Here is an 18,441-nt window from a genome sequence, read left to right on the forward strand (position 1 = left end):
AAAGGTTTAATGTGTTTGGTTGTGTTATGGAGAATGAGAGTTAGCGTCCTTAATTATGGATGATATTCTTCACTGGAAAAGTGGTGAGGTAAATGTTGCTGTATTTGTTAATGTTCGGTCTGAAATGGCTTAGCAGTGTTGCTCATAGCTTAAGCCTTTAGGTAAGTCATCTTGGCTGTAGGGAATGAGAAAACAGGACTGCTGGAAGCATACTGATAAGGCTTACTTCACATCAGCAGCAATCTTTGGACTATCTAGCTGTACTAAATATTCTTTATAAGAATGTATTTGGATTGCTCACAGAACTATGTAGCTCATAGCACTTGAACTCCCTTCATTTCCTGGTAGCACACTATTTCACTCTAGAGGCTGTCATGGCATTGCTATGGAAACAACATCACCGTTTCCAGCATGTACTCGTCTTGAGACTCATCTTGACTAAAATACTCATTTCTCAGTCAGATCAATATAGTCCAGGGTTATCCTGTTTTAATAAAAAATTCCTTCTTCCGTATCCCAAAAGGGTTAAGCTAATTAGCAAATCACCATAGGGCCATAGTCTAATGTATTCCAGTATTTGAAGCATATCATGGATAGTCAGATCGTTAGGCACCATATCTTGGGGAAATTAATTTACTTAAGAAGTAAACAACAACAAAAAAGAAAAGAAATAGAAAAACCAAAATAACATGGTACATCGATGGAGACCAAGTCTGTGGCAGCCCATTGTGCACCTGAATATAGGGCATATATAGGGCATATATAGTGCTCTGGGAGCAGCCCCCAGGCTGGGGAAGATAGCTAGCCGTACAAAATTCCTGTTACCTGCCTCAGTGCAAAGCATTTGAATGCTAAACTGAAAGCAAATCTGCAGCATTTTCTTGGCATTTGTGGAGCTGTAAGCTGGCAAATTTATGTCCTTGAGTGAGATAAGGTTGTTTCTATAAAAATTCCTCAGCCAGGATGACTGTGCACAAGCTGTGTGCACAAGAATGCATTTTCTGCACTCTCAAAAAAATGCCTTTACTGTGTGAGAACCTGCTGCCACCCCCACCCCGCCCCGCCGCACTGTTTTCCTCAAGCATACGCTTTCTGTTTGGGGAGATGGCAGACATTATTTCTCTTCTTTCGAGAGCTCTGTGTAATACATTTTAGCACTTCCTATTCTATCACGAAAGATTCTGCCAATCTGTATCATGTATTTAAAAGGTATGTATTATACCATGCAGTCATATTGTAGCTGAGTTGCTACTAGCAACATTTGAGTAGCTTTTCCTCAAATTTGTGGTGTTCTTTTATTCTTTACTTCCCAGAGTATCTCGTTCTCCAACATGTGTTGTCTCTGTCTCTCTCTCCTTTAAAGGAGAATGAAGATGTCTGCAAAGCTAAAATCAGGTCTGTAAGTTAGAAGTAGGGGATTGCAGAGGTATTAGGTACCCTGTTTTCATGGTTTGGTGAGCTCTTTTAAACAACAGTGAAACAGAAACAGTGAAAGAAAGTGAACAACTGAGGGGAAAAAAGCTGTTTTCAACAAGCTGATTAGATTCTGGATTGATGTAATGCACTCTTTATTCTCCACTATTTTCAGCAGGGGAATACTGGCCTTCTAGTAAAAATAAGAGTTGACAGTAGTAAAAACAAAGATTTTGACACCTAACTCACATCTGAGTACTGTCAACTGGAAGTTTTCTGTGCATTTTCATAAATGTTGAATTGTACTCTAATTTGAGGTAAACTACTAGAAATGCCGACTTAGGGCTCCAGTGCCCTACCTTGGAAAGCCATGGGGAAGAACAGTGTGTAGAGGAAAATGGATGAAAAATAAAAAAGAAGAAATTCTATTGCATGAAACTTGTGAATACATGAAGTTCACACCAAGTATCAGTACTTAACTGTTAGGTTCTTTGCTGCATTGCCATTTCTCATCTGCTGATAATTACATTGTAAACTGGTCATGATAGAGATCTTTCCTCCTCTGTATTACTGAAGTGCTTGACATACTTTAACACAATTAAATACTTTGCAATAAAAATATTTAAAAATAATTGTAATAAAATTTTGAGGTTAGTCAGTCTTAGCCCCACTTTATACTCAATTAAACAAAGACTGTGAGAGCCAAATAGGTTTGCTGGAATTTCAGCCCAGAATCTGAATGTTGCCTGGTGAGATCCCGCTTTCCATTACTTCCATCCATATTCTAATTCTACATTAGATAAAGTGGCAAACTGTTCAGGAGAGAGAAATCCTGTAAGAAAAGCTAACGGAGATGAAGAAATCGTAGGAAAATGGGTTCATTTTGGAAAAAAAAGTCAGTGGATCTTTGCTCTGTAGAGATCTGTTAACTGCCAGAATGCAATGGGATGGAATTTCACTGAGCACCAGCAGAGGTTTTTTGCTAGGGATCACTCGCTTTAATGGACAGAGAAAAATAATTTAGTGTTTTTAAAAAAAATATATGACAATTCTAACCTTGCAAAAGGTAATCAGAAGCAAAAAGTTTGTTGTCCACTGAAATGAATCTTTATATTGCCAATGCTTAGCACTTAGTCATTTGATCATGAATTTAGGAAAAGGGTTGTAGTACCTAAGCCTGCTCTCCCAAGAATTTTCTGTTTAAGTTACTCTTATCTGAAGCAATAGTAAGTTTTTCATTTGAAAAATGACTATACTAGGTGGAAATTCATGGTTATCCATTTAGCAACGATTAGCAATTAATTTCAGGTTGTTTTTAAGTGATCTGATTTTCAAAGCTCTGCAAAATGGCAGTTTCCATTGACTTTGCTTGTTAACTTTTGAGTTTGAGATCTTTCAGCTTAAAGTATTTGTGCATTAAAAATAAATTATTTTGAAATTATCCGTGCAACTGTAGATACCAAATCACCCAGTAACTTGAGGATCATTTACACTGGTGTAGTTCAGTATTTAGTTTTGCTAAGATGTAATTAATAGGTTGGCAGCAGGTACTGTAGTTCTTATATAGTTCTTATTCCTAATGCTGAATATTTCTGTGTCAGCAAAGCACCATACGTATGAGTGGCAACAGATCATAGGTCATATACCGAGGCTCAGGAATAGGAACAAGCTCCAGCATAAAGCTTATAGAGTGCTGCTGATAGGACCGCAAGAAAGTGCTGTCCTGTATACATATGATGGTGCCTAAGGGTACTTAAGAGAATTCTTGAAATCATGAAAAATAGTCCCTCATTTCTGGACAGATTCTTTGCATTAAGTAGTATAAGCAGTTCATATTGTCTTTTTCAGATGCCCCAAAAAGCTAGAGGATAAAGTTCTGTTTTGTAGGGAGGCCTGAGATATCTTTCGTATCTGACTAGAGTTTTCATGCTTTTTCCATACTGACTTAAAGCTTAACAAATACATCAAGTTTATAAATGGTTGCCTGAGTTGGCCTCTTCCATACAGTATTTTTGGGCTTTTTCAATTAGTATTGTGGACCTGGAAAAGCAAGTAAGACTATCCTATTTGATCTGACTACAGTAGTTATTGAAGAGGAAAGAAGGATGTTTTGCTACTGTCAAGGTGAAGTACATGTATGTTATTTCTTGTCTAAAGTGCTGACCCACCCAAATTCTGATATTCTCCTTTTGTTTTCCTCTTGGTGGGCTTATTCAGAAATAAATCCTTGATTGCATGAAAGTAGAAAACACTGTGTTTTCTTTAGTTGTTGGGAGAACTTCCTCATTGTGCCGAGAAGTTCACAAATAATGGTATCCAAAATAAACCCCACTGGAAATCAAGACACAGATTTGCAGTCAGGTGGGTTTAGAATAGCTGGAATTTCCAATTCCTAGAAGATCCAAGAGCTAGGAAGATGACTGAATCTTTGTTAGCCAACGTAAGAGTTAAAGTAAATTTAATCAGTATTTTTGGAGACAAAAAAGGTATAGTGAAATGCATTTTGGCCCTTTTTTTTTTTTATGCATCAATTTGCATTTACTTTATATGATGTTTGTAACGTTAAGCCTCAAACTGTGATGGTTTAAACAAAGTACAGTAACTACTTTATTTATGTTAAAATATTAACTACATGACACACCTTACCTATGTGTACAAGCAAAGCTAGATGGAGTTCCAATGTCAAAATTGTGTATGCACTGTAAAAAGAATATTTTAATATACATTAAACTGGAGAAAGACAGCTCTTAACAGAATAAAACCCAATCGTCGTTTTAATGGAGCTGTATTACTAGATATCAATGATCAAATAAAGCCTGATTTTTCTTTAAACTGTTTTAGATTCTGTAGGGGTCCACCCTAATTGGATATGTAATACTAGATAAATAATAATTAAGAAGAATATAAAAGGAGGAAAGAATTCTCTAACTGCTAGACTGGGGACCATGCTGGCTCTGTGGGTGTGTAATTAAACAATGCATCAGGCACCTGTTCTTTCTAACCACTGTAGTCAAACGTGGCATAAAGTAAAGAATTTTAAGCTTTAAACAAAATATCTCATGTGACCACCAGAATAAGGATTTTAGAAATGTGGTAGCTGGGAAAGTCCTTAATGTGTGTTTTTGCTGCCTGTTAGGAAGAATGCAGTAGGGATTCTTTTATTAAAATCACACAAGAAATGTTTTTAGTGTCAATTGAGGAATAAAATTAGGAAATAGGTAAGTATGTGTAACCGGAAGTTGTCATCATCTCTGAACTGTGTAGAATCCTGATAGTAAACAGAGCCTTTCATGAATTCTCAAGAGATCATTTATAAGAAAAATTCTGTGTGTCCCTAGTGCAAAGTGCCAAGAGAGAACTGCATTTCTAGGATCACCTAAATGACTTTGTCTTGTAGACACTAACATAGATACAGCTTCTACAACAGGCATTGAATTGGTTCTTCTGCTTCTGTTGAGGTAAAACTACATCCGTTTGGACACAACATTATTTCTGATGTGGTCATCACCTATTGTAGAATATCTTAATTGAGTACAGTTTTTAAACTTTTCAGAGCAGGAACAGTTGTGTGTTTATATGTTATCTTGTGCAAATTGCAGTCTTTATAACTAACTGCTGTAATTCAAATAATAGATAATAATTATAGCAGTAAGGCTGTGTGAGTAGGGACTATAAGGACCTCAAGGATGATTTGTGTTCAAGAAATACAGAGAAGTCTCAGCATCTCTTAGGAGACTTTAAGTCCACATTTAGGGAGCTCGGAAAACCATGATTAAATTTGCAAAAGTGGTCCTTCAAGACTTTTGTTTGGTTTTGTTTCTTGCCAGAGGATACTTTATGATCCTCGTCAGAAACAAATGCTTTTTAACTATTCTCATCACCTTAAATTGACTCCTATCTCAGGAATTTGACTATCAGCCAGTCAGAGAGAATTGGATGACAGAGCACATCTGATAGCCAAAGGAGCGATATCAGAGCTAGTTAAACAGTATTTTAGCATTGAATCACTGACTGAGACCCTCCTGCCATACAGCTGAAATGTACATTGCAGCAAAAGCAAACAATACATGGCTGGTGTGTCAGATATCAGTGTCTTCAGGGCATGGGATAGTGCTATGAAAATATTCCCTATCTAGCCATCCTCCAAAAATAAATAAAATGGAAGAGTTGAGCCTGGCTGTGAAAAACTAATTATAGCTGAGGCCTTTGCATTCTTGGCAAAGACCAGTCTCTTCCTTTTTCTGGAGCTGCTTTTAAAGAAGTTAATTTAAGGAGATTTGAGCATAGCTATAGCCTTGGGATAATTACTGCACCACAGATTTATTGTTTAATAAAAATATTAATTTGTTAATCAGAATACATAATTTTCTTACTTATCACTCCTGTCCATACACAACTTGAATGAATAAGTATGTGATTATGTTACCCTTTTAATGGATTTCTTTATCTAACCCTCTGTCTTCTCTAATGCAGTTGTCCTCAGATAGACACACATACCCATTATTTAGTTGCTGCAGAGGTAAGGAAAAACATAGCCAGAGGCATTAAAATACTCTTGGTCTTTAAAACTGTATAGTGAATTGCAAAAAGGAAAAAGAAAATTGAATGGAGTTGCAGCAAATGATAAAGAATAGTGTGAAATCCTGAGCCCATAAAAGCCATTTCAGAACTCCTTAAAAGTTCATTAAAGAACAGCACTGGGATTTCACTGTATTCATGTGTTTGTAGAGTGATCTAGGCAACGCAACTATAGAAGGTACTTAGAATTTTACAATAGGTGCAAAGATGTCTTTTCACAGATCTCCATAGAGCCAATTGCTTTCCAATTTAATTGGGACTGTTATTCTTCTGAATGTAGCAAACAAGTTACTATTTTGTACCCGGAATACCCTTTACAATATTATCTCAAGCCTTCTCAAGTTTATTGCTATTGAAGAGAGAAAGAGCGCTTAGTAGAGCTGAAATGAATGTTAGCATCACCAACCAGATTTTCTTTTTCACCCTAGTGGTTTATTCCATTAGAATTTTCAGGTTTTATCCAGAATCTGAGATCCTTAGCAAAGAGGGACTTGGGAAATATAGCAAGAAATATTAAATTACAGATAAAGGGTCACATCTCAGAGCTGATACTCAGCTAAGTAGCACTCATATTTTAGTGTAATGTGGCTGCAGTCAATGAAGTTACTCCTGTGGAAATGGGTAACAGGCTTCAGTCCAAGATTTATTGCCTTACTAATTTTATTTCTTCAGTTGATGAGTTTTAATCTGTATGGTGTCATTGTGGAAGCCTTTAAATTGCATGCTTCTGTTTCCCTCTGGACTAATTTCTCATTGAAGCATTTTAAAAATGAGCCATTCTCTATTGTCACAGGTGCAGGTGGTGTATTCAACTTGAAAAACATGTATTATGAATTTATTGAAAGTTAGACAAAAAAACCATTTACACAGTTCTAGGTACAATTATACGAAAAGATAATGTATAAATAATTTAATCAGCTCTGCCAGAGGGGAGAATTCTCTTAAATGAGTCTAATTATTCTCATTCCCATGTGAGTTTGGACTTGAAATTAACCTTGCAAAGCACAATCTTTTGCAGAGTATTAACATAAAGAAGAAGAAAATATAACTTGCTTTGCTCATTGGCTAAAATCTTTCGGCTTGAAGAGTATTCCATACAAGAACAGAGATGTCATAAAAATGCTCACACGGTGATGTTGGGTATTGTAAAGCTTGCAGTCTGTACCTCTGTGTTCTATTTGAGTCTTTAAAACCTGAGACCATAGAAGCTTTTCTCACTATTGAAGTAGCCAGGGTACTTCTCATTAATGTAGACATTTCTCTCTTTTCTGTTGTCATAATACACACTGGCAAGGACTGCACTTCAGTAGTGCCATTGCATGTGAAATTGCAATAGTTAAGGGAGGTCACTTTTAGGGCCTTTGGAATAAAAATGCTCTGTAAATAAAGGCAATATTAACTTTAACAAAGTTACAACACCAGAGTTAAGAATAAGTCTATTTTGACTGTTTTCATACTGACTACAAGCTATGTGACTTGTCTGGAATCAATGTTCTGAAAGCACATCAAACAAACAAACAGGCAGACAGCTGTGCATATTGAACCCCTTTGCCTTGGAGAATAATACTGATGTTTCACACCCCTGGAATCCGTATTTCTCTGCAGTGCCTAGAGACCAAGCTGATGGGCACTTTTGTAAACCCTTTCACATAAATTAAGCAACTAGATAACAAGTCCTGCCAAAAGGTTTTAATCGGGTGTCTTTTATAATTTAATATAGATGATTTGGAAAACTTTCACTATGGAGTTTCTCATGAGAACTGAATCTGTTCCTCATTTTCATTTTCGCGTTGCTCATGTTCAGGGATTTCTTGGCAGTGCAAAGTTAGTTGTAGTCAGAAATATCAGTATAAATTCTAAATGTAAGCCTTTATTAGTATTTTTAAAGTACCTATTTTTCAGAAGTATCTGGCTATTTTTGAAGATAATTTTATTTGACTGCTTCCACAACAAACATGCAGGGAAGGGGAGAGTGTTATGTTCTAGAAGACACTTCTAGCTAGCTAAATTTTGCAAAAAATGAGTCCTTTGTGACTTGAATTGTAACTTCAGTTAAAATACGGAATTATTCTACTCTACTGGGTACAAATACTGCTGTATTGGGGTTGTCTGAAATGTATATGGAAGAATAAATTGCATATCGGGAAAGAAAAATCCCCACCAAAATGGTCTAAAGAGTACACTCTCCAACTGGAAGTTCTGTGTCTGCCTTTTAACAGGCACGTCTTCCTCAGCTGCATGGGATTTTAATAATTATCAAGAAGAAATTTCTTGATGGTACTACCTGTTAGCGCATAGGTTATTCATTTAAAAAAACAAAACAAAAAACACCAGGCATTTTATCTCTTCTTTCCAAGTTATGTGGGAAGCAATCCCTGGCTACTTTTAAGATGGAGTTTAGGAAGTTATATATGTTGTATTTCTCTGTACTACCAGGGACTGGATCCAGCAAACTGAGTAGATCCCTCTCAGTTCTCTTTTAAACATCTCATTGATTTCAGGAAAGCAGGTTTGTGAATGATGAGATGATATTGCTTTAGTTTATAATTTATCCTTGCATTATTATGTTGAAGTTGAACTCTTTTCTTGGAACCCTTGCTAGTATGTGATACATGGTGCCACTTATCATACTACATAGAATAGTACTACCTAAGAGAAGCTGAGCTAGGTGACTTAATAGGTCTCTTCTATTAATAATTTATATGTACCTGAGGCTCTTCTGGTATTTATATTCCAAATGTAATGTTAAGCATCCCACAATAGTTTTGGAGAAATCATAATTAATTAATATGCAAATGTATCAACTAAATATGACTTTGCAGCCTTTCAGTGACTGAGTACTGCACACAGAAAAATGCAGATGTGCAGTTACAAAGGCAGGTCTTCCTCTGTTGACTCATCCACTTAATTTTGCTCTCAGCTGTGTATATGCAGATAATGATTTCTTTGCTCTTGAAAATTTGAATGTGCATATGGTTGTGGCTAAAGCAGGCATGTGACTGTGTCTACAGATGAAAATGTGGGTGTTCTGTTCTAAAAAACAAGCCAAAAATTCAATTCTTAAATAAATTAAAATTTTCCAGTATCTACTTCTAAATTCATTATTCTCTAAGTAAATTAATGGTTGCAATGTATATAAACAGGCCTATCTATGAGAAAGTTTGGACATGACTTGCACCATTTTAAATATTCTCTTTTCCTAGCAGTGCTATTCTACAATTCTCTGCTTTCAACACTTATTCAAATGTTACAGCTACTCCATAGGCAGTTTCTCTTATACATTAGATTTGTTTTTCTTCAACTTGCATACAGCAAAGTCTGTGACGTTTACTGAATGTATGGCAGTAAAAGCAATTTCCTAAAATTTGACTGAGTACATTTAAAATACGTTGATTCTTTTTTCAAGTAATATTTGCATAATGAAGACTCGGGGGTTTCTTGCTGCTTTCTGGTTTTATTCTACTGACATAATAGGAATGCAAAGTAATTCTGATGTTACAAAGATCAGAATGAGATCTCTCAAATTCAGAATGAGTCTTTAGTCTGGTCTGCATTCTGGGGAAAAAATTCCAAAGGACAAATGTAGTAATAACAAAAGAACCTCTCAAAGCCAACCGACCAAGAAAAGAACTGAGTGAATACTCACATGCCTGGAGTACTGTGGGTAGGGAGGGGAGAGATCACTAAAGCAGAATCCAGAACTATTGCTCTTGCTAGCCCTTAAGTTGACCTTTGCCAAACCTTTACCACTTCATGCCTCAGTTTCGTTATCTGTAAAACATTGACACCAATACTGTCTCTCCTTTGCTTTGAACTTAATGAATGGAAAATGTTTCCTAATACTACTTTCAATTTCTTGACAAATATCTCCAATTCCGAATAAAACTTGAGACAGAAAGTCCAGGAGTTGCAGCTTTGTTTCAGAAGTTTGGTATTTAAGTTCCGTCCCTGGCTTCCTGTTCTGCCTTGAACAAGTCTTGTTAGTTCCTTAGTCCTGAGGGACTCTGGTTCCTATCAGCTGCCAGCTAAACCAGTGACGTCTTGGTTCATAAACTTCGTTCATTTAAAGGGTCTGAATGTTCACCTCTGTGCTCCTCATGTTTTCTAACTTTTATGGTGTTAGAAGACAGAAACAGAAAGCTAAATTAGGCACGAATCTGGCTGAAGCTTTAGATATTAGATTGTGAGGAAGCACGGGCCATCTTGTACCAACAGTGGTACGCTGAGCATAAATGTGAGGCCATTGCCCAAGGAGCACCACTCCAGCACGCAGACCTCCTTATTACCTACACTGTATAAAGGTGTATTACCAATAAGACAGGAGGATGTACTGAATATATCATCCTGTCTCTGGGTGAGCTAGATCTCAACAGTAGCTTAGTTTTTATACCTCTTGTTTACCTAACATGGCCAAATTCTCTTTCGTGGCTAGTTCTAGCTGAGTAGCTGGAAAGTTTATTGCTACTGTAGCCTCTTAGCTATGACCATGTCTTCTCTTCTTCCAGTAACATCTCTTTTTCATCTAATTTAGGCTGTAATCCTTGAGTTAAGAAATCTCAGAAGTCCACAGAACTGTGTTAACGTTACTTAATCTCTTCTTTGTATGCACTTTGTACTTGTTCTTTATATTATGAACAATCCCTTTACTTTGTGTTTGCACAGCACCTAACATAATTGTCTATGACTCGGCCTTCCACATAAAGCTAAAAGCCCATAGAAGTTTTTACTCTTTCTGTATCTCATAATCCTGATATGAGGAAAAATACAGAAAAAAGCTGTCTGAAGCCTTTGTACTATCATAATGGCACCATCTAAACACCTTTGATGGAGACGTTTTATTGCCAATCAAAATCAAGCCATTTAAACTGATATTTTCAGCAAATCACCACTGATGTGAGACTGTTGCCAGAGTTCCCAACTCCAGTATGATGTCCGAAGAATCATTTTATAAAGACCATGGAATTAAAAATGGAATTGGGCTGACATTGTACTACTAAGTAATTTTCAAGTATGGATCAATACCTTGCATTAGCAGATATTAGGTCCAAGACAGCTTCAAGGAGCACACACTTATGCAGCAGTTTCTGCTTTTGTGGTTCAGAAGAGTCAAATGGTACAGACAACGTAATTGCAACTCTCTGGGCTTTTAATATAACACATACAGTACATGCTTTTAGTGGAGCAGTGGGCGAATGCTGTGTGATAAAAAGCATTGACACTGTGGCTATTAGGGGTACTTAGAATATAAATACTGGGTCATCTCTCTGCTTAAGGTAAAACACTGGAATTTGAAGAAAAGGCCAAATCCATTAACCTATTGACAATCCATTCCAGAAACCCTTGACTCTTGGACAACAAGTCTGAAAGACAGAGATTCAGAAGTTGGACTGTATCCAATGGTGTCCTTACTGTCATGACATGCCTATTGTAGAATTGTCATTCAACAGTGAAAACATACGGTGTGTCTTTAAGAAATGAGAAGAAAGGAGTAAGTGGATGGTTATTTAGAAGTTATGGCTTGCTTCTTTCTTTTGTAATAAGATTGACATAATCACATCATGTTATCAAGCATACTGAGGCCTGATTCTGTCCCTGCTCCCCTGACGTACACAACCTGGAAGAAAACTGTAGCCATTTGGAATTAATTCCCTCAGCTGGCACATGGTATAGGAATGATATAATCACCATGTAGGAAGTGTAAAACTGGTAGAGCTTGATTTGTAAGCATCACAGTTCCCTCCTTGTAATGAAAATAGTGCACACTAAATGACTAACAGAGGAAACCACTCAGAGAAATGCTTATATTAAAAGTGTAGAGCCTCAGCAGGACCACAGTAATCAATTACCCTAAACTGAAGCCCTGGCATCTCCTATGAATTGCTATTGATTTCAACTACTAGTCAGTGAATCTTTCTAGGAGTAGGCTAGAATGTAGGTGTGAGATGCAGACAAAATTAGGAGCTGGAACAAACCTCTGTGGAAAACACAGGGAACAGCCAGGTTTGGGAAGATATATTATGCTGAAGTTTATTTTTTGAAAGTGCTTAAAGATTGCAAAAACCAAAGTCCCACGCAGGGGTAAAAATGAAGTATCACATCAGCATATATTGAAATAAGAAAGATGAGAATTTTGGTTTTCTTATGAAGTTGTTATGGAAAATTTTGTCTGGCTTTCTAAAGAAAGCCTCTGTCCTTCATTGCAGTTGAATAAAGGAGGGTCAGTTAATTTTTTTTCCTGTAGCATTCATCTGACTATACCAATGATTTCCTTCTTGCAGTGAACCCTCAAATCGTATAAAAATGATTCCAAAATAATGATATAAGATTCAGTCCTCGATATGCTCTAGCTTGTGAGTTGCAAGTATGTTGTCTACAAAATTCAGTTTCTTATAGAATTCCTTGATGGTTTCAGGAAGACGAAGCAGCTGTTTCTTTATGCATACTGTTTGCTACAAAGGAAATTTAATCTGTTTTGAGGAGACTGCTATGTTTTCATTATCATACAAGGAAATTCATTCTGGAACCTTTTTTGCTCAGCAGGAACCCTATGGATTTTCCACATTCTCATTATACATGTTTTGGCATGAGCATAAAGCAGGCGTGCTCATTTATATTCTAGCTGATCAAGTGGAGAAGTCTGATTAATGTGAATTTTGGATCAAGGTGAGGGTCGTCTTTGTAACCTGCACTAAAAGGAACTTTACGGAGTGACTTCTCCCAGAGGAGGATATCTCTGTTAGATCAGTGGCCCAGAGGCAGTGGAAAAAATCTTCTTCCTCCTGTCATCCTTATTTTAATATCAGCTGCACAACAGCAGCATGAAATTCTGGATTAGAACTAAACATACTGTACTGGTTTTGGCTGGGATAGAGTTAATTTTCTTCACAGTAGCTACTATGGAGCTATGTTTCAGATATGTGCTGAAAACAGTGTTGATAATATGGGGATGTTTTAGTTATTGCTGAGCAGTGCTTACACAGAGCCAAGGCCTTTTCTGCTTCTCATACCGTCCCGCCAGTGAGTAGGCTGGGGGTGCACAAGAAGTTGGGAGGGGACACAGCCGGGACAGCTGACCCCAGCTGACCAAAGGGATATTCCATACCATATGATGTCATGCTCAGCATATAAAGCTGGGGGAAGAAGAAGGAGGCAGGGGGACGTTCGGAGTGATGGTGTTTGTCTTCCCAAGTAACCGTTACGTGTGATGGAGCCCTGCTTTCCTGGAGATGGCTGAACACCTGCCTGCCGATGGGAAGTGGTGAATGAATTCCTTGTTTTGCTTTGCTTGCGCATGCCGCTTTTGCTTTACCTATTAAACCATCTTTCTCTCAACCCACGGTTTTCTCACTTCTACTCTTCTGATTCTCTCCCCCATTCCACTGGGGGGGAGTGAGCGAGCGGCTGTGTGGTGCTTAGTTGGCAGCTGGGGTTAAACCATGACACATACCATATAACTGAATGGTGTACTCAGATTGCATCCCTCACGCTGCGTATCATTGCAGGTTTTTAATCATACCTTTCCTTATGCTCTTTCCTCCTTCCTCTCCCACTGCTTTTCTTCCCTCCGTCCCCTCCCTCAGATCTTTCCCTGAAGCCTCCTTTCTCCTCTCAGTCAGGTCCTGTCCTGCCTGCTTGCTCTCCTATGTTATACCTCTGTTCTTGAATAATTTTGGGAAAGCAACATAGACACTCTTAGCCAAAGTTAAAGATTACATTGCCTTGAGTATCTTTGTTGCCTTTCCCAAAATTAACTCCTGGTCTTGTAGCTCTACTAACCCAACTGTAAGAACATCATCTCTCACCATTGTGGTCTCCAAGCATACTAGACCTTTCATTTCCATTTTGCTGTGGAGACCATCTAGAAAATCTGTTGGCCTCTTCGTAGCTTTATCCTATTTCACTGAGCCAAGTAATGGAGAGGAGAGCTGGTATATAAGACGGCAAACAGTTGGGTTAGGAGGGACAGACCTGTTCTATTTTTTGCGACCAAGAAGATGTTTTCGGTTCCTTGTTTGAATGTTAATGAATTAAAAGACTGCCAATGCATTCCAGCTCATCGCTGGCAAGGTGCCAGTTCAGCCTTCCCTTAGTGCAAGTATCTACCAGGGATCGAAATGCCTCGTTCTTGGCAAGCATGTGTGGGAGTCAAAGCAGTGTGAAGATCTTTTTCATTTTCTTAGGGGAAATTGCTACCCTGTTCAGGCACAGGAATACCAGCTTTTTTAGGACAATAGAATTATATCCTAGTGCACTGCCAATGGTGAACTTTTTGGTCTTTCTGTCTTAGATAGCTTTGGTCCTTGTTGTTTTGTCCATACTCTGAAAATGAACCACATTACACGTGGTACAATAGGAGTCAGATGTGACTGGTATTTCAGATGTGAGTGAACTGGGGGAGAGTGACCGTGCCCCACTCAAGACATCCCTCCAGAAGATATGATTGCAAGGGAAGCCATTAGCATAGGAGGCAACTACAGATTTGTACCATTAGAATACTTTTCCCTTTAGCAATGGAATTTTCATTTAATCAGTTGCTGCCAGATTCCCTCTTCTTTGAGCTCTTCAAGTTCACCAAAGGGCCTGTTTCTGAAGCACACTGTCTGGTCCAATTTTTTTATATTTTCCTGCCATGCAACGTTGTACTTAAAAGGAAGAAAAAGATACAAAGGGAAGATGGAAAAATAGAAATGTGAAATGTCCCATGGGAGATGCTTGCCCTTACCATGTCATGCTAGTTTAAATACGGTTCCCACACATCACATGTCAAGCTGTACTTGATTGTTTTCGAATAGATGGCAAAAATCATGAGAGGAGGAAAATGTTCTTTTGTGTGACATGTTCTTCTTTTGATACATTGGGTTCTATAGCTGTCAAAGCAAAGGCTGTTTTTCCATCTATTATTACAAATGTATTTGGGGTAAATCTCTTCTGCAACTCTCTATTCCCTTGATTGTTTACTTCAATACAAGTGTTATTGTTTTATTTTCTCTAAATCTAACGAAACAATGAATTTTCAGTGGTGCGTTTTCTCTATGATCCTCAGTAGGCAATGAGGTTCTTTCTCAGTGGAGATTTAGAACACATCTGGAAATGCAGTCTGTTTCAAGTATTGTCTGCTTTTCTGGCAGGAGAATGGAATATTTAATTTCATTATTCAGCATAGGGTTATTCATTTCATGCAATGAAGGGAAATTCATCAATATTGTCTTCAGCATCCAGAAAAATGATACTTACCATGACTGTTTCACATACTCTATTTATATTTTATATCTTTCTCATCACTCAGCAATTATTCATGTCTCTGCTGAGAGGTGAAATTCTTGTATTGAGTTACTATAATTTCTCTGAACTCCTGAAAGCAATTCAATCACTGAAAGCAATTGCTTTTACTTAAAGATATTTCTTGAAACAGATTCACCAAATACAAATAACTGAATAAAGGTTATTTTTTCCTGTTGATTTTCAAGAATATTTAGTGATGCTTTATAAAAGGGGTAAATCAATGTTGCTACATCTTAACATTAATTCCATATGAATCATGATGGATTCTTGGAGATGGATGCAAATGTGATAGTGCAAGTAAGTGGGAAGGCAGTTGAAATGCAACATTAATTCATTCCCAGTTGTTATTAAATGTCACAAGATATTCATAGTTTTGCTGATATTTTCCTTTTTAAACCACTTGGTGTAAGAAAAAAACCATCAGTGTAATGTATTTGTCTATGCAAAGTCATCAAGATAATTATCTCTGAATCTTTTGTATTATGTTTAATTTTAATGTAATGTCCCAGATCTGCATTTTTGGGAAAGATCAAAGTATAGAGTGTAAAGGTGGTGATAGACTGTGCCCCATTCCCACAGAAATCAATTAAAGGTCTTTCATTTGGGAAGCGCACACAGTGGAAACAGAAACAGGCTTAGTATCATGATATGTGATTTCTCTTGCCATCAGTAAAACAGATTTTCTCATTTATCTTATCCTCTGAGATGTTTAAATTTTGAACATCAGCTGATTCAAATTTTGTGTTTGGGGAATCCAGGCACTGAGGTGATTTGTGTTTAGGGCACTGAACTGGGACTCAGTAGATCTGGGTTTGTTCTGTCATGCATTTCCCATGTGATCTTATGCAAATCCTTTATTGCCTCTACCACAGCCTCATCAGTAAAATAGGGTAATGTTACTCTTCTTGTTCGAAGGATTTGTTAACATTTGGATGGCTTATCTACAGCGGATTGCTGAGGGCCATATGAAAATGTACAATCTTATTTAAATGTACTGCTTTACATATATATCCTTCTTTCATTTTATGCTTCTACACTTACTGCTTTCTTACAGACCCCTCATGGGACTCTTTCTTTCATTCTTTTCTTTATAAGCAGTCTTCCACAGGCTGGCCTTCTCCTCTAAATACATGCTAATCGGGTCCTGGTTTTTAAGCTCACCAAGGCAGGTAATATGTATGAGTGGATATATATGTGTTGGAGAGGCACTATGTGAGCTATACTTCATGTGGATAGTCTTTGGCAATCCAACTGACAGGTTTGTGCTTGGGAAACTAGATCTTTGATGTATTTTTGTTCCAGATATATCCAGTAAAATGATTCAGATGTACAGTTCTCAGTCACAGAAATTCATATTGATTTCAGTAGTAAGCATCGTTTACATAAAAACCCAAGAATGCCATTTCAGATGCTTCTTTTGCAAGTATTCAAATAGCAAAACCAGTGCTGTGCATAATTTTTTTTAGAAAGGATATTATATTAGTATATATTCACACAAAACTATTTGCATAAATGCATCTGTTTGCCACGTTTGCCTTTGCAAACAAAGTACATTTATTGTTTGAGGCTTTTAACTTAAGCTACGTGTATTTTTTAACTTAAGTTGCATGATCATAAAAGCCAGTAAGCCTTTACTGGAGTGAGGAGATCTGAGCTGTACATTGTTCCCTATCAATCAGTATTATCTGGGATAGAGCAGTGATTTCAATAGCAACTACAGGAGATACAGCTGCCTGCTTTCTATTAGTTTTAATGAAGGTGAGAATTCCAAATCCCCTGGAATACTGTTTCTTTGATGCCTTTGCACACCATGGACAAACGTTGACCTACTAATGGCATCTGCTGTAAAACCATTGTTGACTAGTGGCTCTTTTCCTTAATGAAACTTCCATTCAGACATTGTAGATATAAAGCCAGCCAATATGGAGGACCTGACGGAAGTGATTACAGCCTCTGAGTTTCATCCCCATCACTGCAATCTCTTTGTCTACAGCAGCAGCAAAGGATCACTGAGACTCTGCGACATGAGGGCATCGGCCCTCTGTGACAAACATTCCAAGCGTAAGTCCTTGCTTCATTGAGCCCCAGATGTCATTAAAGTCTTATTCATGGACAGCATGTAAATGTGTGCATACCTCAGTGTATTAGTTTCTCAGTTGCAGGCACAGTTGAAAAGAAAATAGCAAAAGGAAGAAAATTTTCTCATCTGTACAAGTATTACCTATGAACTTGGTAACAGTCATGTCTGTGACTGGTCGCCCTTGTGGTTCTTGTTGCAGGGATCAGTGAAGCACCCACAACTCTCTAGCAAAAGAGAGGTGATTCCTAACAAACGACATATTGGGGGGGGGGGGAGTATTTAAGTAGATGAGCATACTGTTTTGAATACACAACTATTGTTCTGAATACTGCAGCAAGTAAATCTTGTCATTCAAAGTGCCTTCAAAATTTTGAATCCATTTTCTGGACCAAAAAATGTCAGGGTCCTTCCTAAAAATGTAGCCTAGCATTCCCTATATGTACTTTTCCAATAATGTGTCAAAAAAAAAGAAAAGAAAAGAAAAAGATATTGTATTGGTATAGAAGGTGTCATCTGTCCTAAAGTGATTTTATGTAGCCTGTGAGACTTTGAGATGGAGCCACCAATTCATCACAGTTCATATCTGAAACCTGCATAAGAACAAGGAAGCAAAATGTTAAAATGTAGGGCTGTTACTGTTCTCGAAGTAACGGATGAAGGAAAATGCATGTTCATAATGTCTTGCTATCAGCTCTTTAGATAAGACAGAATCTGGTTCTTCCCACCAGTAATCTGGCAAGCCTGGGCACTTTGCCTTGTGCAAACAACCTGTTTATTCCTGTTCTTCTGAGACTGAAAACCACCAGACAGAGGCATTGTGTCGTGTGGCTGGTTCCTATGAGGAGCTGAGAACCCAATGAATGAACTGTGGTGGTTCTGCTTTAGCCACCTTCAGGACTGGGGCTTCTAGGACACTTTCAACTCACAGAATTGGGTCTTCAGTTTCTTTTGCAATGTTGAAACATTGGAAAGGAAATTCAGGAGAAATTCTCTTAGTGTCACAGGCACATAAGAGGTTTCATGTCATTCAGTTTCTACTTGAACCTTTTGAGGTAGGCAGATCTTATTAGTAGGGGCGGGAGAGGAGG

The 18,441-nt window shown here is 37.6% G+C and overlaps 1 protein-coding gene across 3 annotated transcripts in view; it reads left to right on the top strand.

Annotated features, from left to right (window-relative positions):
- PPP2R2C (protein phosphatase 2 regulatory subunit Bgamma) overlaps nt 1-18,441 on the top strand; it is a 142,728-nt gene that overhangs the window by 95,310 nt on the left and 28,977 nt on the right. For all 3 annotated transcript variants that reach the window (XM_050896031.1, XM_050896029.1, XM_050896030.1), the window contains one exon: nt 17,170-17,334. In XM_050896031.1, the coding sequence (XP_050751988.1) occupies nt 17,170-17,334 (165 nt within the window). The remainder of the gene's footprint in view (nt 1-17,169; nt 17,335-18,441) is intronic.

Source organism: Gymnogyps californianus, chromosome 4 (genome assembly GCF_018139145.2).
Source record: "Gymnogyps californianus isolate 813 chromosome 4, ASM1813914v2, whole genome shotgun sequence".
NCBI lineage: Eukaryota > Metazoa > Chordata > Aves > Accipitriformes > Cathartidae > Gymnogyps > Gymnogyps californianus.